Source organism: Homarus americanus, unplaced genomic scaffold (assembly GCF_018991925.1).
Source record: "Homarus americanus isolate GMGI-L3 unplaced genomic scaffold, GMGI_Hamer_2.0 scaffold54443, whole genome shotgun sequence".
Lineage (NCBI taxonomy): Eukaryota > Metazoa > Arthropoda > Malacostraca > Decapoda > Nephropidae > Homarus > Homarus americanus.
In genome coordinates this window covers 2,043,709-2,071,012 of record NW_024750852.1, presented here as the reverse complement: position 1 = coordinate 2,071,012, position 27,304 = coordinate 2,043,709, and the positions used below count along the sequence as shown (strand labels likewise).

Genomic DNA, 27,304 nt, shown 5'->3' with positions numbered 1-27,304 from the left:
AGGGATGGCTGGATGATAAAGTGAGGGATGGTTGGATGATGATGTGAGGGATGGCTGGATGATGATGTGAAGGATGGTTGGATGATGATGTGAAGGATGGCTGGATGATGATGTGAAGGATGGCTGGATGATAAAGTGAGGGATGGTTGGATGATGATTCTGAAAATAAAGAAATACAATAAGATTTACGGGCGGTGTGGACCAGTCAGGCAAAGGTGGATGATGGCTATGTGGATGATGACTGTTAAAGCAGATATGATCCAGGGGGGGATTGGATGAGTCTGTAAATATTGATGGTAAATGACATGTTAAAGCACACAACACCAGGTTCCAACTGCAACAACACCAGGTTTCCACTCACTGCAATACCCAACACCAGGTTTCCACTCACTACAACACCCAACACCAGGTTTCCACTCACTACAACACCCAAATACCAGGTTTCCACTCACTGCAACACCCAACACCAGGTTTCCACTCACTGCAACACCCAACACCAGGTTTCCACTCACTGCAACACCCAACACCAGGTTTCACACTCACTGCAACACTCAACACCAGGTTTCCTTTCACTACAACACCCAACACCAGGTTTCCCTCACCCAACACCAGGTTTCCCTCACTTTCCTTTCACTACAACACCCAACACCAGGTTTCCACTCCTGTTTCCATTCACTACAACACCCAAATACCAGGTTTCCACTCTTTGCAACACCCAACACCAGGTTTCCACTCACTGCAACACCCAACACCAGGTTTCCACTCACTGCAACACCCAACACCAGGTTTCCACTCACTGCAACACCCAACACCAGGTTTCCACTCACTGCAGAACCCAACACCAGGTTTCCACTCACTGCAACACCCAACACCAGGTTTCCGTTCACTGCAACACCCAACACCAGGTTTCCGTTCACTGCAACACCCAACACCAGGTTTCCGTTCACTGCAACACCAGGGCCGGATTCAGGAGTGGGCAAAGTGGGCAGCTGCCCAGGGGCCTACACAATCTGGGGGCCTCCACATATTACAATATTTTATTTATTTGTTTATTCATTTGGATTATTTTTATTTTCATTCTTTAAAATTCATGTTTATCTATTCCATCACGTAAAACTATGTTCAGCAATAATATTATATTCTTTTCTGTGAAGTTTCTTGAAAATTTTTGTTATGTGCGGTAGTAGCTATATCAGGGCTGGTCGACTTGAAACCACATGAATGACTCCAGTCATGTCTCACTTTTGTGTGTGTGTTGGGAATGTGTACACTATCAATTAATATACAGTTGATTAAAAATTTCTCAATGTTCTAATTTTCTCAATATAACTGCATATGGCTTCAAAATTCTCCAAATTCAAATTTCAAAATTTTCCCGGGGGTCTTACAGCGCCCCCCGGAATTCCCAGATGTTTAGGCTCGCTTCACTCGCCACCCCACCCTCTTGGGTAGTTATAATGAGGGGGGCCTCCACAAAGAGGCTGCCCATGGGCCTCCACAGGTCTAAATCCGGCACTGTGCAACACCCAACACCAGGTTTCCACTCACTACATTACCCAACACCAGGTTTCCACTCACTACAACACCCAACACCAGGTTTCCACTCACTACAACACCCAACACCAGGTTTCCACTCACTACAACACCCAACACCAGGTTTCCACTCACTACAATACCCAACACCAGGTTTCCACTCACTACAATACCCAACACCAGGTTTCCACTCACTACAACACCCAACACCAGGTTTCCACTCACTACAACACCTAACACCAGGTTTCCACTCACTACAACACCCAACACCAGGTTTCCACTCACTACAACACCCAACACCAGGTTTCCACTCACTGCAACACCCAACACCAGATCCCCACCCACTACACCCAACACCAGATCCCCACTGCAACACAACACCAGGTCCCCACTCGCTGCAACACAACACCAGGACCACACCCCACTGCAACACCTAAAAAAAAACCACAGGAACACTAACACAGAACACTACAATACCCAGCCGCAGGAGACGGGCCCAGTCTTGAGGTACTGTAGTCGAGCACAACTGGACATCACGGGGATAATGCGTCTGACTCGGCGAAAGAACTGCCTGGTTGTTTTTCTGGCAGTCCAGAAGGAGGTGTTACGTAAGGCACCGGCGGATGTGAAAGTGGCTGCTAGAGAGTGTGTGTTTGGGCAAGGAACAACACGGAACACGGGGCAGGGAACAACACGGGACAGGGAACAGCACGGGACAGGGAACAGCACGGGGTAGGGAATAACAGCACGGGGCAGGGAATAACAACACGGGATACGGAACAACACGGAACACGGGACAGGGAACAGAAGTTGCGAGAGGGGTGTGGGTTACACGGGGATAATTATTGAAGCAGGGAATGAGGACCTTGTTGTGACCGCGTGTCGTTGTGAAGCAAGGGATTTAGGGCGCGGGAAACTGGTATTGAAGCAAGATATGAAACACGGATAAGAGACTTTGGGCACGGGGTAACTAGCCTTAACGGGAAATGGGTCACAGATCACGGAACACCCATAGGTAATTGAGCACACTGTCATCTTCGTGAACAGAAACAACACCTCAAACAGAACACAACAAACCCACGTTATTCCTTCAGACTTAGCGGTGCTCTTTGTGATCCATGTGTTTAGTGTTTCATCTTCTCATTGACATCTCTTAACTTTGTTTATTTCAACCGTATTTCCCCTTACAGCTGGTGGTGGTGTAGTGGACCAGCCTTTTATTAGGGTAATATTAACATATATTGAACTTTGGCAAGCTATTGAGAAACCATTTGTAAATAATACTATTACTGTACCGTGATTCATGTTCTACTTTTAGTTACAGTGTAGTGTGTGAGTGTGGGTGGCGTCTGTCTGTTTACACACACACACGACATGATGTCACTTATCAGCGACGTATCTTGACCAGTAAGGCCGGGTACGTGTTGTCCTCTTACGACGCCTCTCAGGGCGAGCCTCAGCCAGCCATTTGTTGTCGCGTATCAGCTGATGGGCAGTTACTCGGGCAACCCGCAGCCTGGACAGTGCCAGGGGTTGAAGCACTCACCTGGGGGGAGGGGGCGGCCCTGTGAGGGAGGAGGGATCAGTTCAGAGCTCTGGTGGAGGACGGGAAGAGAAAAACAAATCTCTGTTATGAAGGTCTCCAGGAGACTATACTTGTGTCATTCATTGGTAATTGTTGTATAAAAATTTTCAAATTATTAAAATAAGAGTTTGCTACCAGAACACTGGGGACCAATTAATGTGTGTAAACTACCCTCCCCAGCTATACTTGTGGTGTGTAAACTGTATTTCCTTCAATTCAGGTCACCTCAACCATTGTTTCAGCTGTGTACAGGAGACCTTCCATGTATGTACACTTACTATTCAGTATTTCTCTACACCTTCCCTCACCAGCCATACACACTTGTCCCAGCCAGCCCTGTATACCTGCCCCACCACACTATGAGCAGTGTAGACATATATAACAAGAGTAGCGGTGGTTCTAGTAGGATAGAGTCTGAAGATGCTCCGTTTCCGTCCCCAGATGCAACAGCACTATTATCCTTGCCACCACCCGTCAGCTCACAGTAGGCCACAGGAACAGAGATCGTCCGCCCATTACAGCATTTACAACACCGCAATTTCTCCAGAAAACGTTCCCATAATGCTCCCAGTAAGTTTTCCTTATACTCAGCTGATTTATGAATGGCAGCGACCACCACACACACCAGAAGCATGAATGGAGATCTACTACTGTACTGCTGGCTGCTGCTCCTCCCTTGCACAACTTAACGCCGACGTGCAGGTCCGCGTCGACAGCCAGAAGCTTTGTTGTTATATTTCTTCATCTGTTAGCTACCTCGAGTCTGGCTTGTTATTTATTTATTTAGTACGTCTGTACACTCCTGCCTTCGCTATGAGCTACAGGAAGCTGCAGTGCTCCCCGATACTGTATAAAGTACACAGCCTTCTAGCACATGAGCTGCGAGTGCTCCAGAAAACAGCCCACTCTGACACACACACATAAACACACATTTCTCGCCAACATTTTTTACACACACACACAAAAAACCATTAATCACTAACATGGCCATTCTACACTTAGCTTATCACTAATACCTTTTTTTGTCAATGTCATTTCATATTTTTATGACGTATTTTCCTTCGTAAAGTTTCCGATAATAGGCATTTTTTCCCATTGTTTTACAGTATCCATTTAAACTTAAGTTAATCTGTTTCTTCTCCGGCTTTTCTCTTATTCTCTTTTCGCTTTCCATCGTTTCTTATATTCTTAAGAGAAACATTATACATACATACATACATACATACATACATACATACATACATACATACATACATACATACATTACATACATACATACATACATACATATTCATTTTCTTCAGTTGTCTTTAACAGATCATCGTCTCTTATACCAGTCACCACCTCAACAGTCACCACCAGATCCCTCAACAGTCACCCCACCACCAGACCTCAACAGTCACCACCTCAACAGTCACCACCAACACCTCACCAACAGTCACCACCAGATCCCCCAACAGTCACCACCAGATCCCTCAACAGTCACCACAGAGTCCCCTCAACAGTCACCACCAGATCCCTCAACAGTCACCACCAGATCCCTCAACAGTCACCACCAGATCCCTCAACAGTCACCACCAGATCCCTCAACAGCCACCACCAGATCCCTCAAGATTCACCACCAGATCCCTCAACAGTCACCACCAGATCCCTCAAGATTCACCACCAGATCCCTCAACAGTCACCACCAGATCCCCCAACTCACCACCAGATCCCTCAACAGTCACCACCAGATCCTTCACTGTCAACCCTTTCCTGCACCTCTCCGCCACACCTCTCAGCCACACCTTTCAGCCACACCTCTCAGCCACACTCTACACTTGAGTATCATTATCAACACCTGTCCTCAACACCTCACCTGTTTTAGTTTAAACTTGTTTGTGCCTCTTGAGTCTGTCTAAAGCTGCCGTTAGCTTAGATCACCACAACTGCAGGTAGACCGTAGCAGCCGATAGCTTTGACAGTTGTAGCTATTAGATTAGAACAGCTGCAGTGAAGACACAAGTAGTACCCGTTAGCTGTGATTATAGCACCCGTTAGCTGTTAGTTTACACAGTAGCTGCCGTGAGCTTGGATAGACAATGTAGTAGTCGTTAGCTCGGACAGATGGTGTACTTTGTCCCCGGTACTTCTTAGTTGTAGATAAAGTAGATGTTTCATCGTGTCTTAGGTACTGTACAGGTTACAAGACTCAACTCTAGTGGCCACACTACGTGACCCAGGTAAGAGCTTCTTCACCCACAACACGAGCAACATATGGCCCTGGCCCCGGCCCTCAGAGCTCCATAATAAGTTTTATATCAGGCAGTTGTCCGCGTTCCTCACATACCGTACAGTTTTCTGCTTTTATTAACAACAGCCGCTTGACGTGTGGTTCGACCGCGCTGTTCCAGGGTCCAGATTCTGAAGGGTTTTGTCGGTAAAATTTGTCTTAATGGGGTTAAGTTGAGTTGTTGAAGAAGGCGAAAAACAGAGAAAGAGTTGAATGCCTTGGGGAAAAAACAACGCGCGCTAGATGATGGCGAGAGGTGCAAGAATGCAACTAAATCACGATGCAGAATTAGGACTGAAAATGGTGCCGAAATCATACCAACACTCGACCGTAACTATAGATGTTCGCTCCTGTACCCATAACAGAGAGACTTAGGGTAACTGGCAGTGTTGAGCCACACGCTTTGACAAAATATCCCTCACACGTGAAAAACATTATCATTCATACAAGGAAAGACTGGTATTAAGCGGACTCCACACAGCCGAAAGTAAAGATTGAACCTTTTGAATCCTGGGTCGAGATTAGAGCAGCGTGTGGTAAGAAGTATCACACGATTTTTACCAGTCATTGTTGATGATTGGTTGCCGTATTGATTATCTTTGTTTCGTTTGCCAAAAGATGCAGTTAGTCCATCCTCACAGTCAGTCACAGAAAGAATGTACGAACCTAGTTGAAAACTTTACGATGGCGCTGTACAAGTTATATCCAGCGGCATATATTTGTTTATTAGTTACGATCATGTTTCTTTTACGACAAATGAAAACTAATGTAATGGAATTTAAAAACCCCGAAAATGGGAGGCCAGAAGCACCAGCTGGTAGGCTTTTAGGAACTGCGTGACGTCACAGTAGAGATAAATAAACGAGCAAGAAAAAAACTACCGTTCTCACACGAAGTTCAAGAGGAAAGGTTGAAAATTGGAGCAAAGAGACAGTAGCAGCCAACAGTTAAGGCCCTCACAAGGCTGGCTCTCTGGGTGGTGACCTAAAGAGGGAAACCCAGGTGCTCAAAACCCGTGGATGAAAGACACGTCAATGAAAATGTCTCGGAACAAGAGGGAACATCTGACACAACCCTTAAAATGAAGGACTGTCTCTACCGCAGTCAGACATGCAGCCTTATTTACCGCATCGAAAAAAAAAGTCTTTTCTCGAGGGCGACTCATGTACACATTGCCCAGATTGTGTCGTCGTCCGTCATCACGTGCACATATGTAAGTCTTATGTACAGCTTCAAAATTGAGTTCTGCCAGTTGTTATTTTACCTTGCCAAGCATTTCCAATATTTTGCCTCTATCCGTCAATCTTCCCGGCCGCTCGCTTCTCATCTGTTGGTTTTAGCTTTCAATTGTGTACATTTCAGATTGAATCACCACTCAGGTCTCCGTGCACCAGGAAAGACATGCGAAGCTTTTTTAACATGGGCTCATAATTTCGACGCAACTGTCATAGAATAATGACCTGCTATAGAGGTCTATGTGAAATCCAATTCCTCGACGTTGTCCCATTAAAAAGAAAGCCAGTCCCGGAACTGACTCCTCACCTGACGGAAATACCTGTACCTGTGAATAGAAACAGTATGCTGACCTTTCTCTCTCGTGTTCATATGTTCTCTCAGTACGATATTACCTGATGAGTTTTAAGCACAATATCAAGAGTTTTATCTCAAGACGTCACGCACCATTTGCCCGCTATTGTTTATTCACGATTTTCAGTATAGACTAAAAAAATATAAATCCTTTTTTGGCTAAATTGATCATAAAGTTACAAATGCATTAAGCTATACACAGAAAAAGGTGTCTTATACGTCAAGGCTCACACTCGCAAGTTCTTCAATTAAAATGTCCAGGAGGAAACTTTGAGATGAAAAGAAGGTATCTGACTGACTAAAACTAAAGCAAACACACACACACACACACACACACACACACACACACACACACACACACACACACACACACACACACACACACACACACGGGAGCCAACACAAGCACACACAAAGTAGTCGGTACAGTAGAAGTTCAGCCTGAAAAGTTTTAAATATTCACGTATTTTCGTACTTTTTATCACGACACTTCCAGGAACATCAGTTGCCCTCCTGAAGCTGCTGCGTCAGGTACTGTAAAATAGTGAGTCTTAACCTGAAGGCTCCCTTTAGCTGGGTAATGAAGTCTTTGTTTGTAGCTGGTAGATGAGGATAACATTCAGTTGAGTTTACTGTCAGTCATTTCTATACTGCCAATCATATAATTTACTAGTTACCAGTCATTAATTTACTAGTTGCCAGTCAGTCAGCCAGCCAGCCAGTCAGTCAGTCAGTCAGTCAGTCAGTCAGTCAGTCAGTAATTTTCAAGATGTCAGTCTTTCATTTACCAGTCATCAGTCAATCATTTAAGAAACGCTAATCACTGCTTCATGTCTCGTTGCGTTCCCATGAGAAAAATAAAATGTGTGTGTGTGTGCGTGTGTGCGTGAGTGAGTGAGTGAGTCAGTCAGTCAGTCAGAGGGAGACACGAACGGACAAACAGACAGACAAACCTGGATATCTCATGTTAATAGTCTGTGGCCTCACCCCCTACCCCAGCACTGATATTAAGGACCACTTGAAGATTAAACATTCAGAGATAACTCTAACACTAACCAACCTAACCTAATGTCCCTCCCCCGCCGGGTAGCGTTAGGGTGTTCAGGCAATAAAATATATAATAGTCTAGTTCGGATTTGGATTGGAGAGTGGATTAGGTAACGCTTCTAGTTATGGTAAGGTGTACTAGGTAAAAGGTAGGACCATTTGTAATTAAGTTAGGTAGGATTGTAGGTGATTTTAATTAAGGTAGAACTCGAGAACGTATCTATTAATAGTCGATTCTAGTTCAGTTTTAGCCACCCGCGTAGTTTGAGTCATCCATATTGCTGCGTTCTCACAGGTTCAATTCGTGGCAAAAATTCTGTCTTGGGAATAATTAAAGAGTATCCGGACCCCGGAACATTTCTGTCTTGGGATTAGGTTTGTTTAAAGGTGGTAAATCATCAGGTGAAATAAGCTAGGGTGGCTCATCTTCTCGTGATTATTTTTCTTTGCCGGTACCAAGAATTCGATCGTGTTCTAGGTGTAGTTATGTAGTATTGAGCTCTTATAGTGTCTTGCATCCAGGTCTTGTACTCTTCATCTGGAAACAAAAAATCTTGGAAAATGGAGAATAACTTTTACCTTGCTTTCATTTATTTAATTTTATTTTTTATTTAGCGTCCTGTCTACCTCAAGCCTTATTTTGTCATGTAGCCACCTCATGTCGTGGTCGTTTTGCCACCTTTTATTTATTACCGGTTAGTGATTCATCTTCATCATCCTTAACGAGATAATGACGCAGTAGAGAGTAAAGACAATTAAGAAGATAATGAGTCCGTATAGCAGAGTCTTGTGATCAACTCCTTCCCTGTGCTCAGTCGTCTCAGAGATTCGTGATATTTTTCTCTTAAGAGTATAATTTCCCCTTAAAAATATGACCAGAACATCAAGAGGTGAAGGTCAACTCTAGTGTCATGTTAGTTGGCACATATTGAGTTAAAAAAAAACGTAATCTGACTTGAAGGAAGATAATTATTATTGAATTGAAACAGTTTATTTAGCCAGAAAAACACAGATACAGAGTGGATAATAATAACAATATTAACATGGCTGAGCCAGTTGAGAACCTGAGCTCTCTTTTAGGCACCTGATGTATACTATACATTTATCTCAAGGAAGTATTATGTAACATTTAGTATCATCATGATCCTAAGGAGATTATTACCGTGTTATACCTCAAGTGTTTGGGTGAAAGGTCAGGGGTCATGATCTGTGTTGACCCCGTCGCCACTGCAGGAAGGTCTGACTTTAGAAAAAAAAAATCGTGGTAGAAACAGGTCAAACAGAAGTGAGGTAGGGTCAGGAGTCACGGTGGAGCTGTGTGGCGGAGGCGTGTTTGGAAACAGTTGTTTGACTGGAGATGTTATCGAAGTAGTGTGTTAGAATGGTGGGGGGAGGGGGGGAGGGGGTATTGCGTGTGGAAGCCGGCGTTTGTGTCGTGAACCACCGCCAGCCACCAACACCACTAGCCACCAACAAACATTATCAACCACCATCATTATCACCACCACCACCAATAACATTACCAACCCCTCCAGCCACCAACATTACCAACAAACATTACCACCCACCACCTTCACCACCACCATCACCACCACCACCATCTGCGTGTCACGGCTGGCGCGGCCCATTATTTTCTTACACTAATATCATAACCTGTTCAATTAACTTGCAATATTGAACCAATACCGTTATATTACATTAATAGCACATAGCAGACATTACACTAATCACCTATAACTTTGGTATTACGCTAATAACGCATAACGCACGACTACAACGGAACACGCACACTGTAACGTGATATTCTTAACATAGGTAATTATAACGTACTGTAGCATTATAGTATTACACCAGCAACAAATAATGTATGATTATTGTAATTATTAAAGTAGAGAGAGAACGAGCGTGGAGGGAGGAGCAGGGGTTGGTGGTGGTGGTGGTCCCTGTAGTACACACTGGTAATTGTTATTGAGGATAATTCCCCCTCTAGCACAATGTACACTGCCTCGCCTTTATCGTTATTATGCAACCCAAAATGTGGACACCTTTATTGAAAGTGATCTGTGTGTGTATATGTATGTATGTATGTATATGTATAATAAACAGATCCCTGTATACGTTTATGTGTAGGTAGATGCATGCAGGTGGTCACAGGCAGGTAGAGTATTGGTATGCAGGTTGAGGGCGTCTCCTGCTGGGCGTGTAATAGCTTGATGATTTTGGTGGCGGAGCAGCGCACGTGCAAGGTCAAATGTCACGGCCGCTCCCAGCTCCCTGGTGCAGGAAGACACATGCACTCACTAGTCACACACACACACATAAATTAACTATAAATCTTTATGGATGTGTATATAATAATATTAGCGATAATAATTGAATAGAAACAGTAATAATAATAGTAATAATAATTGATAATAATATTCCTACTAATAAATGATAAGAATAAGAATAATTCAGATAAAATACTGTTAATTCATCATATTGGGCGGCGTGTGGTCATTTGCCGCCCGTCCCCCACAGTCCTCTACCAGCATATCAGAACTCACTCGTCCTCCCCCTTAATACCTTCAATCATCCTCCCTCCCTCCCTCCCTCCTCCCTCCTCCTCCTCCTCCTCCCTCCTCCTCCCTCCCTTCCACCTCCCTCCCTCCCTCCTCCCTCCTTCCTTCCTTCCCCCTCCCTTCCTTCCTTCCTTCCTTCCTTCCTTCCCCATAAACCCAAACCTTCCTTAGCCCACCTCCCCCCCCTCCTGTTCCTTGTTGCATTTATTAGGTTAGATTGTTCATAAAAAGTAAGACGTTTATCATACTTACATAGAACGATATTGCTAGTTATCCCACTTAGGTGTTAGTAGCCGGAACTTCAACTCAGTGGTCAAATCCGGTTCGAAACTCTTGGTTTTGAAGTGTGGTGTCATCCGTGGGTTGGGGGGGGGGTGTACTGCCCCGTACAGTACATCTTAGGGAAGTACAACACCTTTAGGAAGTAAGAGGGCACGTACACACCAGGGGTAGTACATTTTCAGAAGTAAGGTACACTGGGGTAGTACACCTCCAAGAAGTAAGGTACACTGGGGTAGTACACCTTCAGGAAGTAAGGTACACTGGGGCAGTACACCTTCAGGGAGTAAGGTACACTGGGGCAGTACACTTCCAAGAAGTAAGGTACACTGGGGCAGTACACCTTCAGGAAGTAAGGTACACTGGGGCAGTACACTTCCAAGAAGGTACACTGGGGCAGTATGCCTCCAAGAAGTAAGGTACACTGGGGCAGTACACCTTCAGGAGTAAGTACCTGGGAGTACACCTCCAAAGAATACTGAGCAGTACACTTCAGAAGGTACCTGGGCAGTATACCTCCAAATAAGTACACTGGGGCAGTATACCTCCAAGAGTAAGGTACACTGAGACATTCAGAGTAAGGTACACTGGGCAGTACACCTACAGAGTAAGTGCTGGGGTACACCTTCAGGAAATGGGTACACTGGGGCAGTACACCTTCAAGTAAGGTACACTGGGCAGTACACCTTCAGGAGTAAGGTACACTGGGGCAGTACCTTCAGGAATGGTACACTGGGGCAGTACCCTCCAGAGTAAGGTACTGGGGCAGTACACCTTCAGAAGTAAGGTACACTGAGGCAGTACACCTTCAAGTAAAGGTACACTGGGGCAGTACCTTCAGGAAGTAAGGTACACTGGGGCAGTACACCTCCAAGTAAGGTACACTGGGCAGTACACCTCCAAGTAAAAGGTACACTGGGGCAGTACACCTTCAAGTAGGGTACACTGGGGCAGTACACCTTCAAGAAGTAAGGTACACTGGGGCAGTACACCTTCAGGAGTAAGGTACTGGGCAGTACACCTCCAAGAGTAAAGGTACACTGGGGCAGTACACCTTCAAGTAAGGTACACTGGGGCAGTACACCTTCAAGAAGTAAGGTACACTGGGCAGTACACCTCCAAGAAATGAAGTACACTGGGCAGTACACCTCCAGAAGTAAGTACTCTGAGGCAGTACACCTCCAGAACTAAGGTACTCTGGGGCAGTACACCTTCAGAAGTGAGTACACTGGGGCAGTACACCCCCAAGTAAGTACCTGGGCAGTACCTTCAAGTAGTACACTGGGCAGTACCTTCAAGTAAGGTACACTGGGGCAGTACACCTCCAAGAAGTAATGCACTGGGGCAGTACACCTTCAGGAAGTAAGGTACACTGGGGCAGTACACTTCCCAGAAATAGGTACACTGGGGCAGTACACCTTCAGAAATGAGTACACTGGGGCAGTACACCTTCAGAGTAAAGGTACACTGGGCAGTACGCTTCAAAAATAAGTGCACTGGGACAATACACCTTCAAGAAGTAAAAGTACACTGGGCAATACACTTCAGAAGGTCACACTGGGGCAGTATGCTCCAAAAGTAGTATGGGGCAGTACACCTTCAGAAGTAAGGTACACTGAGACAGTCACTTCAAGAGTAAGGTACACTGAGGGCAGTACACTTCCAGAAGGTACACTGGGCATACCTTCAGGAAGTAAGGCACGGGGCAGTACACCTTCAGGAGTAAGGTACACTGGGGCAGTACCTTCAAGTAAGGTACACTGGGGCAGTACCTTCAAGAAGCAAGATACACTGGGGCAGTACACCTCCAAGTAGGTACACTGGGGCAGTACACCTTCAAGAAGTAAGGTACACTGGGGCAGTACACCTCCAAGTAAGGTACACTGGGCAGTACACCTTCGAAATAAGTACCACTGGGCACACCTCCAAGTAAGGTACACTGGGGCAGTACATTCAAGAATATAAGGTACACTGGGGCAGTACACCTCCAAGTAGGCACTGGGGCGTACCTCCAAGAGTAAAGTACACTGGTGCAGTACACCTTCAAAGTAAGGTACACTGGGGCAGTACACCTTCAGGAAGTAAGATACACTGGGGCAGTACACCTCCAAAAGGGTGCAGTACCTTCAGAGAAGTAATACACTGGGGCAGTACACCTTCAGGAGTAAAGTACACTGAGGCAGTACACCTTCGAAGTAAGGTACACTGGGGCAGTACACCTCAAGAGTGAATCTCAAGAGTAAGGTACACTGGGCAGTACACCTTCAGAAGTAAGATACACTGGGGCAGTACACCTCCAAGAGTAAGGGTACACTGGGGCAGTACACCTTCAAGTAAAAGGTACACTGGGGCAGTACACCTTCAGAGTAAGATACACTGGGGCATACAACTCCAGAAGTAAGGTACACTGGGGTACACCTTCAGGAGTAAGGTACACTGGGGCAGTACACCTCAAGTAAGGTACACTGGGTGACACCTCAAAAGCAAGGTACACTGGGGCAGTACACCTCAAGTAGTGCAGGGCAGTACCTTCAGGAGTAAGGTACACTGGGCAGTACACACCTTCAGGAGTAAAGACACTGGGGCAGTACACCTTCAGGAGTAAGGTACACTGGGGCAGTACCTCCAAAATAAGGTACACTGGGGCAGTACACCTTCAGAAAGTAAGATACACTGGGGCAGTACCTCAAGTAAGGTACACTGGGGCAGTACCTCAAGTAAGGTACACTGGGCAGTACACCTCCAAGTAAGGTACACTGGGGCAGTACACCTTCAGGAAGTAAGGTACACTGGGGCAGTACACCTCCAAGTAAGGTACACTGAGACGATGCACCTTCGAAGTAAGGTACACTGGGGCAGTACACCTTCAGAGTAAGATACTGGGGTACATTCAGGAGTAAGGTACACTGGGGCAGTACACCTTCAGGAAGTAAGGTACACTGGGGCAGTACACCTTCAGGAGTAAGGTACTGGGGCAGTACACCTTCAGGAGTAAGGTACTGGGGCAGTACCCTTCAGAGTAAGATACACTGGGGCAGTACACCTTCAGGAATGTAGTACACTGGGGCAGTACACCTTCAAGTAAAAGTACACTGGGGCAGTACACCTTGAGAGTAAGGTACACTGGGACGTACACCTCAAAGTAAGGTACACTGGGGCAGTACCTTCAGAAGTAAGGTACACTGGGGCAGTACACCTTCAGGAAGTAGGTACACTGGGGCAGTACACCTTCAAGAGTAAGGTACACTGGGCAGTACACCTTCAAGAAGTAGTACACTGGGGCAGTACACCTTCGAAGTAAGGTACACTGGGGCAGTACACCTTCAAAAGGATTCACTGAGGCAGCACACCTTCAGGAGTAAAGGTACACTGGGGCAGCACACCTTCAAGAAGTAAGGTACACTGGGGCAGTACACCTCAAGTAAGGTACACTGGGGCAGTACACCTTCAAAAGTAAAGGTACCTGGGGCAGTACCTCAAGATGTAGGAACTGGGGCAGTACCTTCAAGAAGTAAGGTACACTGGGGCAGTACACCTTCGAATGGGGTACACTAGGGCAGTACACCTTCAGGTAAGGTACACTGGGGCAGTACACCTTCAAGAGTAAGGTACTGGGGCAGTACACCTTCAAAATGGTACACTGGGGCAGTACACCTTCAGAAAAGGTACACTGGGGCAGTACACCTTCAGGAAGTGAAAATACTCTGGGGCAGTACACCTTCAAGTAAGGTACCTCTGGGGCAGTACACCTTCAAGAAGTAAAGGTACACTGGGGCAGTACACCTTCAGGAGTAAGGTACACTGGGGCAGTACACCTTCAAGATGTAAGGTACACTCTGGGGCAGTACACCTTCAAGAGTAAGTACACTGGGGCAGTACACTGAGACAGTGCACCCTTCAGGAAGTAAGTACACGGGGCAGTACACCTTCAGAATAAGGTACACTGGGGCAGTACACCTTCAAGGAAAAAGGTACACTGAGGCAGTACACCTTCAGGAGTAAGGTACACTGAGGCAGTACCTTCAAGAGTAAGGTACACTGGGGCAGTACCTTCAGGAGTAAGATACACTGGGGCAGTACACCTTCAAGTAAGGTGCAGGACACCTTTAGAAGTAGGGTACACTGAGGCAGTACACCTTCAGAGTAAGGTACACTGGGGCAGTACACCTTCAGGAAGTAAGGTACACTGGGGCAGTACACCTCCAAAACAAGGTACACTGAGGCAGTACACCTTCAGGAAGTAAGGTACACTGGGGCAGTACACCTCCAAATAAGTACACCTAGGCAGTACACCTTCAAAGTGGTACACTGGGGCAGTACACCTTCAGGAGTAAGGTACACTGGGCAGTACACCTTCAGAATAAGGTACACTGGGCAGTACACCACCAAAAGTAAGGTACACCAGGGCAGTACACCTTCAGGAGTAAGGTACACTGGGGCAGTACACCTTCAAGTAAGGTACATGAGGGCAGTACACCTTCAAGAGTAAGATACACTGGGGCAGTACACCTTCAGGAGTAAGATACACTGGGGCAGTACACCTTCAAGTAAGGTACACTGGGGCAGTACCTTCAGGAGTAAGATACTGAGACAGTACACCTTCAAAAAGTAAGATACACTGGGGCAGTACACCTTCAAGTAAGATACACTGAGGCGTACACCTTCAGAATGCAAGATACACTGGGACAGTACCTTCAAGAAATGGGTACACCGGGGCACTACACCTTTAGAAAGTAGGGTACAATCTGGGGCAGTACAGCTTCAGGAAGTAAGGTACATGAACAGTACACCTACAGGAAGTACGGTACACCCATGGGCAGTACACCCTCGGGTACACCACCACAGCAATACTGAAGGACACAAGCTGGAGTCACACACACACACACACACACACAGTACAGGCAAGTCACCTTTTGAAACTGGAGCCATGCAGTGTGTGTGAACATTATGTCAGGTGTTGTAGCCAGTGGCGCACAACGGATTTAAAATGGCACCTGCCTAGCTTCCTGTTACGATGTACCTGTCTGGCTCCACTATATATATATATATATATATATATATATATATATATATATATATATATATATATATATATATATATATATATATATATATATATATATTAGATTGTGTGTAGTTGTTGTTTAGTGTTTGTGATCTGAGTGGTATTGGTCGTGCAGAGACAGTGTGCCTGATAAATTGTAAGCAGTCAACCTGGTGTGTGTCGAATGTTGTGGAGTGTGACCCAGCCAGGTGTGTGTTGGGTGTGTGTTGAGTGTATCCATAGTGTTGAGTGTAGAGCTATTTATATACTGTATATACCTTTAGTATATAAAATTCAGTTTGACTAAGCAAGATATTATTTCCTTCAGCAGCACAACTCGGCGCCCTACCTGGCCGGGATCCCCACCGCCAGGCAACTTCAACCCGTACATCGGCTCCCTCCCAGTCATGACCATGAGCATGTCGGACGGCGCCGTGGCCTCGCCCATCACCGGCGTGGTTCCCCAGCAGGTGGTCTCCGCCCAGAAGGTGCCAAGGACTGACCGGCTAGAGGTAGGACCCCCGCCCCCCACCCCGAGATCCCCTCCACCCCTATACTACCACTGTGGGGGGACTCCTCACGCACACATCCACACTATACTCTTATTACTTCGTCTGTATATTCTACTACATTATACTATATATAAAGGTCAAGTTTGGTATTTTGAAACTAGCTCTTGAATGTTGTCTCTGTGTTCATGATGTATTACTCTCGAATATTTCATCATTATCGCTTGTTCTTTCATGTATCCTAAGTTTATTTATTTATTTACTTGTTTATTTATTTATTTATTCATTCTTGGAGCTTATTTTGAGCACTTCTATTAGTAGTTCATCATTTTGCTTGCTTTGCCAGACTCCTCAGTTTGGGTGTTGAGGGAAACACAATGGAGAGTTTGACTAACGTAAATAAGGAGAGTTATATAAGAAGGAAGGGAGGGAAGGAACCATCCAAAGAGACAGCTTTTATGGTTATAATCATTTTTATGAGTGTATACAAAGGCTGTTCCACCTGTATTGTGTTTACCCTTTTGGAGGCCGCCGGAGGGGGGGGGGCACTGCCATATTCCACCACGCTTTAAAGAATTGCCAACCCATTTTGCCTCCCCCCCCCCCCCCTTCTCCAGTGTGGCACTGCCCCCCCCAACACTTCTTCCTTTTTCTCCTTAATAAAGTGGGACGGCGAGTCACCACTTCTCTAGTCTGGATTGTCTCGTTGCATCCCATTGTTTGTTCAACATTCACTGTGTTTTAGTTCTGGGAGCAGTGTTGCCAGATGCTCTCACTGATGCATCTCTTTATGAAAGGGAGCAACAACTTTCATAACTCAAAAATCCTTAGTAACTTTTTCTTACATGGCAATATTGCAATATTGATTGTATTTTTTTGTAATTTTGTATCTGTCTGGTATATGTAGACATTAGTAGCCATAAGACGATCTGTGCAACTCTACAGTATTACTGAACTTTAGGTATTTTTAAGTTGTTATTCTGTGTTGGTTAGAGTTTAAAACTTCAGTATTTTGATCATGATGATTGTCTAAATATATTTTTTCCTTGTGTTAGACAAACAAGAAGAAGAATTGATATATGCCGGCATGAAGTAGTGTTAGTAGTGAGGGTCCCTCTGAGGGGTGCAGCCCCCTCCCTCCCCAGCCCTGTTGCACGAGATCATGGGTACAAGGGGCCTTTCTCTTGGTGGTTGTTACCCCCTCCCTCCTCCCCTCACACCCTCACCACCACCTTTACATCCCTCTGATAATCAATATTAACACTGACTTAAGTGTCACTGTTATGTTTACTAGAGCAGATAAGTGGAGGTGGTGGGGTGGTGTGGGGTGGGGGAGGGGAACACCCCTCACTACTCTTAAGACTGGGCCCTCAACAGCTGCATTAGTTACTTAATATTCTTTCATTGGATACTATATTGCTTCCTTGGCTTCTTTTTTCAGTTCATATTTTATCATTTTTATATTATCTACATTTTTCTCTTTCAGGCTGTAAATAGGAGAAATTTTTATTTCAGTGGAAGTTGATCTAACCTGCTTTCTCTGTGTCGTGTGTGTGTGTGTGTGAGTCTTGTCCACACCTGTGTGATATATCTCTATAACCTGTTGTCTTACTCACCTCTTGTCTCCGGCCCCCTCAGGTCCTCCACTGAAGTTGTTACTTATATATTTCGAGCAGTGGTTCTTTATTAATAACAAACCATTTTTTCCTCATATATATATATATATACATATATAATTATATATATCTTTTCATCGATTAATCAACTGCATTTTTTATATTCTTATTTCAATTAATAGTTTATCTGCGTTACTTATCCGTCCGTTAACACAGATGTTGCTTCTCTAATTTGCCATATCGAATTTCTTATCTGTTCATTTGCTAACAGTTTATACTTATCTTTGTTCGTTACATTTTTTCGTAATTTTTTTTTCTCTTAATTTTGTAATGAATGGAGCACTGATTTTTAAATGAATGTATATTTATATTTAGATTCGTTGCATCGGCACTGTAACAAATATTTTTCTTGTAATAGTTAATGTTCCAGTAGCCGTTTTCGCTCAGGATTTCTCCTTGCGTGGCCACATGTAACCTTGAGGCAGAGTCGTCAACACAACGCCACTGTGCGCTGTAGCGCGTGCATAACCCCCCTCCATGCATAATCTGACGCATGACGTGTACCAAGCGTAGAGTCTCATTACACCAACACTGCGTTGAACAAGTAGAGCATCGCCCACTTGGTGTCGTCAGCGTAGTGTTGGTGGTGTTACGCTATTGGTATCCAGGTGTTTGGTCCCCCCCTCCTCGCGTCTCCGTCACATGGTCTCGGCCCACACGGCGTGGCAGGCACCCACACGGCATTTGATCACTCTGCATCATGGGTACATGTGAGCCTGCGCACCAGCGGCCGGTTGTCTGCTCAGCAAACCTCTTGCCGACACCACCATGATCACTAATGTCCCTCGAGTGCACCTTCCTCGCCACACTCATACCACCCAGTACTTCCCTCCACCAAGTCTCTCCATAACTCCTGTGGCAGGAACCCGTGTACCTTCACTGACTTGTGTGTTGACTGCTGGCTACACGTCCACCTGGCTCCCACACCCGTGTTATATCTCTATCTGTTTAAATGAGAAAGGCAAGGGCCGTACTGACCCAGGTCGCCAGCAGTCATCACACACAGCAGATGGCTCACATACACCACCTCCACCACCCACTGAAAAAAATAAATCATCTCTATCACTGTCTCTCGCCTATGATGTCAGATATAATTCGAACTAAATGTTGGACACCTGACAGTATGACAAGCTAGGTAGAGTTATCCTTTATTTTCCACTCCAACAGAGTTTTTGTTACAACCTCTTGCATAAAAGTGAGGGACTCGGTGTATGTTATTTGGAGAATGTTAGTGTGACTGGTGTATCTAACAAGATGGGATGGCTGAGTGTGGGTGGCCAGGTGGGTGTGGCAATACGTCGCTCATGAGCGACTTCTGTGTATTTCAAGAGTGCTACTGCAAGTGCCATGCCAGTCCCTCATTCTACCTCCAGAGTCAAGCCACCGTCCGTGTCGCCCCAGACTCGCCCCTCAAGGCCAAGCCAGCGGTATTGTCACGTCCTCCCCCTCCCATGGGCCAAGCCAACGCTAGTGCCACCTACCGCTAGTCTCATGCAGAGTCTGCACTCTTCATCCCCAGGGCCTGCCCCCACTCTCCTTACCTATAGCCCTGGGCTACACAACTGCTAGTGCCAGTGCTAGAGCAACGCTAGAGCCATTGCCCTTACCACAGGGCCAAACCACCGCTAGTGCCAGGCCAAAGCTCTCATCCCCACTCCCCCCCCTCCCAGGGCCAAGCCAGCCCTTGTGCCTGGCCCTGATACTCATCCCCTACCCTTAGGGCCATTCCAGCGCCCACAGCTCAGTAAGGTGCCACGCCACCTCCCTCCCACTACCACCACCACCACCGATGCCATTCACCCTTTGCGCTCTGTCGCCCCCCTCCCCCCAAGCATACCCATGATTACCCTCCTGAACCCGCCCTCTCGCCGTCCAGGTTTGCAGGGCAGGCAACAGGCTCCTCCGCCGCTACTGCCTCGACTGCTTCTCTGCCGCTTGCCTGCTGCATGCACCTCAGTTGCCTGTACCGTCTGCATGCTGCTTGCCTTCTTTGGTTGGATTGTCATCTTTGTTTCCTGTTGAGAAGATGCTGACGAGGGGTTTCTACACCACGTCAGCACCTGTTGGTCCTAACACCCACACCTGACGCCCCAGGCACCCAGACGTGTGCCACCAGCCTCCCCTCCAGCGTATGCTAAACACCCTTATACAGTAGATGCGTAGCGTTTGCCTCCTCCCACTACGCTTGTGGACATTAAGTCTGGGTGCCCGGTTGCGCCTCAACACCAACAAAGAAACTAACTTTAAAACGATAACTATGAGATAAATTGTTTCCACCTGAGCCGGGAGTGGCGGCACAGCCCTGAGGTCCGAGATGACCACCGCCCCGCCTCGCCCTCTATCTCTCTCTCTCCTTCCTCACCCTCGCCTCCCTCGGACCAGCGTCTTCATGTCACGCAACGGTAGTTTACAAGTGAGATACCAATTATAACTTCAAATTGTATTATCAGGAATCGAAAGAATAGGCAACACTAAATTAAAGCAAAGCCAATGTGTTTACAAGAAATGTCAAGTTATTGCTGGACACAAAGTTTATCAAAGAAGTGAACAATTAGGGAACGTAATGTGAGTGGACGAGGAAGTTATTAACGTAAACACCTGTCTAAAGTTTGCTATATGTTAATTTCCACTCAATGAAATAAAGAAAAGAGTGGCACAATTTAGTTTGTGGTCTGTGTACAGTACTTAGTGTAGCGGCGTGGAAGACACTGGTCCATACTGCCCTCACTAGCCTTCCGTCTACTAGGGCTATATGCTTACACCCTCACCCTGCCCTTCACACCCTCACCTGCCTTCACCACCCTCACCCTGCCCTTCACCTCACCCTGACCTTCACCCTGACCACCACCCTCCCCCTGCCAGCCACCAACCCTCACCCTGCCCTTCACACCTCACCTGACCCTTCACCAACCTCACCCTGCCCATGCACCCTCACCTGACCTTCACCACCTCACCCTGACCCCTTCACCACCTCCTGCCTTCACACCTCACCTGACCTTCACCACCTCACCTGACCTTCACCTCCCTGCCCTTCACACTCACCCCTTACACCAACCCTCACCTGACCTTCCTTCACCCCTCACTGACCTTCACACACCCTCACCCTGCCCTTCACCTCTCACCTGACCTTCCTTCAACCTCACCCTGCCCTTCACCACCCTCACCTGCCCTTCACACCTCCCACCCCTGACCACACTCTCACCCTGCCCTTCACACCCTCACCCTGACCTTCGCCAACCCCTCACCCCTACCCATCACACTCTCACCTGACCTTCACACCAACCCCTCACCCTGACCTCCACATCAACCCTCACCCCTGCCCTTCACACCCTCACCCTTCCACTCTCACCCTGCCCCACACCCCTCCACCCCTGACCTTCACCAACCCTCACCTGCCCATCACACCCTCACCCTGACCACCAATCTTCCCCCTGACCTTCACCACCCTCACCCCTGACCTTCACCACCCCTCCTTTGTTCCACCACCTCACCCCTGACCTTCACCACCCTCACCTCCCCTTCACCATCCCCTCACCCTGACCTTCACCACCCCTGACCTTCCCACCACCCTCACCTTCACCCTCACCCTCCCTTCACCAACCCTCACCCTGCCTTACACCACCCCCCTCACCCTGCCCTTCACCAGCCCCTCACCCTGCCCTTCACACCCCTCCCCCTGCCCTTCACACCCTCACCCTGCCCTACCATCCCCTCACCCTGCCCTACACCACCCCTCCCACCCTGCCCAACACCACCCCTCACCTGCCCAACACCACCCCCCTCACCCCTGCCCTACACCCCTCTCACCCTGCCCCTCACACCAACCCCCTCACCCCTGCCCTACACCACCCCCTCACCCTGCCCCTACACCCACCCCTCACCCCTGCCCTACACCAGCCCCTCACCCTGCCCTACACCAACCTCCTCCACCCCTGCCCTACACCCCTCACCCTGCCCCTACACCAACCCCTCACCCTGCCCTACACCAACCCCTCCCCTGCCCTACACCAACCCCCCTCACACCCCTGCCCCTACACCATCCCCCTCACCCTGCCCTCCCCCACCCCTCACCCTGCCCACACCACCCCTCACCCCCTGCCCACCACCCCCCTCCCCTGCCCTACACCACCCCTCACACCTGCCCCTACACACCACCTCCTCACCCCCCTACACCACCCATTCACCCTGCCTACACCCACCCCTCACCCTGCCCCTACACCAACCCCTCACCTGCCCTACACCAGCCTCCTCCACCCTTCACCAGCCTCCTCCCTACCCTGCCCTACACCAACCCCCTCACCCTGCCCTACACACCCCCCCTCACCCTGCCCTACAACCCCCTCACCCCTGCCCCTACACACCTCACCCTGCCCCTACACCAACCCCCTCACCCCTGCCTGCCAACCCCCTCACCCTGCCCTACACACCACCCCCTCACCTGCCCCTACACCACCCCCCTCACCCCTGCCCCTACCCCCTCACCCCTGCCCTACACCCCCCCCCTCACCTGCCCTACACCCCTCACCCCTGCCCCTCCCCCCACCCCCCCTCACCCTGCCCTCACCACCTCCTCACCCCTGCCCCCACCACCCCTCACCCTGCCTACACCACCTCCCTGCCCCTTCCTTACAGCTGCCCCACCCCTACACCACCCCTCACCCTGCCCCACCACCAGCCCCTCACCCTGCCCCTACACCACCCCCCTCACCCTGCCCCTACCACCCCTCACCCTGCCCTACACCACCTCCCTCACCCTGCCCTTCACTTACAGCTGCCCCTTACCCTACACCACCTAAACTCTTACCCTACACCACCTAAACCTTCACCTTACACCACCTGTCTCCTAAACACTTAAGGAAATCTTTGGTTTTTTACCTTTCCCTAATTCTTTCCAGCTGCATCACCTTACTTAAGCCGCAGCTTTCCCCTCTCCCTCTCCAGCTGCTTTCCCCTCAGTCAAGCCGCAGCTGCTACCCTCCTCCACCTCCAGGAGTTCCCCTCCCCCTCCTCATTCTCCAGCTGTTCCCATCCTCACTCTCCAGCTGCTCTCTTTACTCTTCGTCTCATCTCCTCCTCTTTCTATCCAGCTTTCAGTGCAGCTGGCCTTTTCCTTCAGCTGTCCTCACTCTCCAGCTGCTCTCCTCCCCTCACTATCCAGCTAGTCTTACAATCTGCAGCAGCTGGGTGAGTGAGCCCCTTTGGAACTTGCCCTCCCTCCCTCTCACCCTCCCCTTGCCCACCAGTCTGCAGCTACCCTTGCCCCACCCTCCCCTGCTGCTGCCCTGGCTAGCTGTCTCCTCCTGGTTTTGTTCCCCGGTGACCCCTCCCTCCCACCCTCCCCACACCACTGCTGCTGGGTCGCCCCGCTGTAGTCCGCTCTTCTGCCTCTAGGTATGCCGCGAGTTTCAGCGTGGCGCGTGCAAGAGACCTGAGCAGGAGTGCCGCTTCGCCCACCCGCCCGATCACGTGAGCACGACAGACGAGGGCACTGTCACAGTTTGCATGGACGCTATCAAGAGCCGCTGTTCTCGTGACCCCTGTCGCTACTTCCACCCTCCCCCGCACCTCCAGGCCCAGCTCAGGGCGAGCCAGGGCCGCGCCGCACAACAACCCGTGGTAGGCACAACCCGCACACCGCCGCCGCTCCTCCTCCACCACCACCACCAACCCTACCACCACTCTCTCACTCTTTCTCATCCTCCCTTTCCATTCTTATTTCTATCTTCATTTTCCATCACTCTCTCATCGTTAATACTTGCCCATTTTTCCTTTTCTAAAGTTTCTCCTGGTCTCTAACGTCATTTCTCTTCGTCAGTTTCCGCTCCTTTTTTCCCGTTTCATCTTCCTCTTAGACTTCTTGTCACATATCTCGCCCCCCAGTCTTATTCTCTCTCTCTCTCTCTCTCTGAAGTTCGCTTTATCATCTTTACCACTCTACTTTTTACCTATTCTAGTGTCTCTCTCTCTCTCCCTCTCTCTCTCTCTCTCTCTCTCTCTCTCTCTCTCTCTCTCTCTCTCTCCATATGTATCACTATTGCTAGTTCACCTACATTATCATCATCATTCTCACTTTCTCTCTTATTATACATCACTATATCCACAGCTCATTCTCCAGTCCTCTCATATCTCCACTCTGTGTTCACTCTTCTCTCCTACAGTCTCTCTCACTGTGACTCCTGTAAATGTTTCTTCACCAGTACAAGTGTCCTCTCACAGGAATTTTATACTCTTTTGGTCTTTTACAAATTTTGACTCTTCACCCGTAAGGTCTCTCGCCGGCGTGGTTGTCACGGAACCGTTTGTTGAAAATGGGAAATTCCCGAACACCTGTACTTAAAAGCCCTTGTTTTAAGTAGATGCCACCTTTTACAACAACAGATGAAATTGTTAAGGATTTAGTTGATAAGCACTCGTGAAAATATAGCGTTAAAAATTTCCTGGTATTGGTTAGTTCACCAGGAAAGAATGATAAATGTTTGGGTTATTTGACAACTAATAATTGGAATTCGAGTGTAAATATGCTGGTGACGTGACAGCCAGGCGCGGTAGAGCTGTGTCGGCTGGGTCACGAGGGACCAAGGCAGGAGTGTTTGGTCCCTGGTGGTCGTGTCGGCGGCCCCGCACGTGAGCAGCCCGCTGAGCCCCACACAGTAGTGCCCGCCACCCGCTGCTCCGCGCCCACCCTGCTAGCCCTGCTGGCCCAACCTTCCCTCACAGGCTGCCGGGACGCTCCTGCTGGGCTCATCTGGGTTCTCAGGCCCACACCTCACACTCTTGCCCCTCCTACAGACTCGGCAGGACGCTGGGGGAACACCCTATTGTTGCCACCTGGGTGTTCTCCTGGCTCCTGACCCCCCCTACAGCTGCTACTGTTGGCAAGCCATGGTCAGGAGGCGCGTCCGCCGTGTCCCAGTCCTCGTTACTACTCGTAACAGCTTGTTTATTATGTCATATGTGGTAGCAGGAGCAGGACTGTCCGGCGCGCCTCCCGGCCTACCTGGCCTTCGCCCTTCTTTTTGTTCTGCATATTCTCTTCGACGTGCAGTTCCCTCCTGGCACCAACCATGGGTCGCTTGGGTCGGGATTATAGTGAAGGTGACCAGCGGCGCAGGCTATGTTAGTCCAGTTGTTACTTTAGAAGAGTTGATGTGAACTAGTGTTTGTTAGGTGGCTTGCACAGCTTGTTGGGCAAGTGAGACAGACAGACAGAGAGCCTGCCGGACCGTCGCTGTGATCTTTCTCGCCGGTGTCTCAGTGAGGGATCCTGAGAGTAAGACGGTACCTCGCGCGTCTCTCGATCACACAGGTCTAAGTAACATCACATGATATAAGCATCAGTAACAGTCTCCCAAGCTACGCTACGACTTGGGTTATATTCTTTCAGCAGTAACAGTATAAAATTATGTATATTTCATTTAACTTGCGTCACATTGTCTTCATCTTTTTCTTTGTAGACATTATTGCAAGATACGTTTCCAAAAGACCCTGTGTGTCCACGTCCTCTTTAAAGATAAAAAAAAAATTATCCGTGTCTATCTCACTGCCATCTGTTTTTATTCACTATTTTCAATCCAGTACCCACAACGTCTAGTGACCCCCACCCCACCTCCCTTCTCTTTAACTCTACAAGAACTCTCGCCTCTCCAGTTTTCTGACGTCTCCTGTGGTCTGTGTATGTTGTTTCCTTCCCGAGCGTCGTAGTTTGCAGGGCACTATAGTGGGTCTCCTGAGAGTGTTGCAGCAGCCACCGACGAGTCTTGGCCGAGATGCTACACGGACCACTGAATGCCGCCGCCTCCTCCTCCTCTTCCTTCACGGACGGCCGCCGCCTTCCGTCCTCCAGCTAAGTCCCCCACACCATCAAGACATCTCTGTACTTCCCTTATGAGCATGTACTCCTTTACCTTCAATGGGGTTTAGGTATTACACACACACATATACTTTATATATGTAGGAAACTTGTTATATACAGTACTTGGGTTACATATAGATATAAGAGCCAAGCTGAAGTAACCTTTACGAAGGAAGTCGCTGAAGATGGTAGTGTAGCAGTGTTAATATTAATGGTCCAGCTTTTCTCCTGCTCAGATAATAATGTACTCACACAGTAAAGGTTACATCCTGGCGTCACGCTGTCAACTTTGCCATTCCAGAGAGCGAAGTCCTGGCAGCTTGCTGCAGTGAGATATTCTTTATTATTAGCGAACGGCTCGGTAATAAGCTGCAGTGACCTAAAGATTGTAGTGATATCAACCTACAGTCCGATAACATTAGTAAGATAATTCTATATATAATCTGTGAGTGCTAGCTGCTTTAAACTCATGTATATACGGTAATATCTTAGCATAATTAACGCCTTACACACGTGGGTGAAGTAGTACACACAGTAGCAACGTCTGACACAAAGATGGGTTACAGTGATAGAACATTGTATTAACGTCAATGATAACACATTACCGCTGTATACCCATTATTGGAGACCTCAACAGGATACAACAATCATCTATCAAAGTAACACTACCACGAGAACTTCTTATAATGCTGTTGATGTTATATCTAAAGGCCACTGTTGTAATTCATACCAGTCGTACCGGTCTCCTATTCGGCGTACACTTATAATCGTCAGTCAAGGGTAGAGATTTGCAGATGGTATACCTCTAACCTGCGTAATAAAACCTTAAAAGTTCCATCCAGGACCACGTGACGGGAAACTCATAGCGGATGTTCCTTTTGAATAACACCACACATCAGCATCATATCCCCGTATCAGAATGCAGGGGACTGAAGAGAAGGAGGAAGTTTTCAGCTTAGTTGGCAGTAAAGTCGTAATTTTATTCAGTCTCTCCCCCAACTAGTCGCGCATTTTGGGTGGATTAGGACACGTTCTTTCCAGTGTAAACAAAGTGTGTGTTGCTACTGTAGTCATCAGATGTTTTGGGGTGTCATAGAGAGCTCGAAGGGTATGTGGTTGTAATGGTTGGCGAGTGTACAGTGTTGGGGGGGCATGATGGGTGTTGGCCAGAGTACTAACCAGGGAGTGTTGACGTGGGTGTGTAGGTCAGTACTGTTGACGTGGGTGTGTAGTTTAGTTGTGTTGACGTGGGTGTGTAGTTCACTAGTGTTAACGGGGGTGTATAGTTCACTTGTGTTGACGGGGGTGTACAGTTCACTAGTGTTGACGGGGGTGTACAGTTCACAAGTGTTAACGGGG

The 27,304-nt window shown here is 48.0% G+C and overlaps 1 protein-coding gene across 9 annotated transcripts in view; it reads left to right on the top strand.

The window, feature by feature from the left end:
* The window catches only part of LOC121854386 (uncharacterized serine-rich protein C215.13-like), a 90,461-nt gene that overhangs the window by 31,551 nt on the left and 31,606 nt on the right, over positions 1-27,304 (top strand). For 2 of the 9 annotated variants that reach the window (XM_042349033.1, XM_042349032.1), the window contains 3 exons: positions 3,560-3,688; positions 16,237-16,420; positions 23,485-23,709. In XM_042349033.1, coding sequence (XP_042204967.1) covers positions 16,316-16,420; positions 23,485-23,709 — 330 coding nt within the window. In that variant the 5' untranslated portion in view covers positions 3,560-3,688; positions 16,237-16,315. The remainder of the gene's footprint in view (positions 1-3,559; positions 3,689-16,236; positions 16,421-23,484; positions 23,710-27,304) is intronic. The other 7 variants (XM_042349038.1, XM_042349039.1, XM_042349035.1 and 4 more) reach the window with 4 other exon arrangements.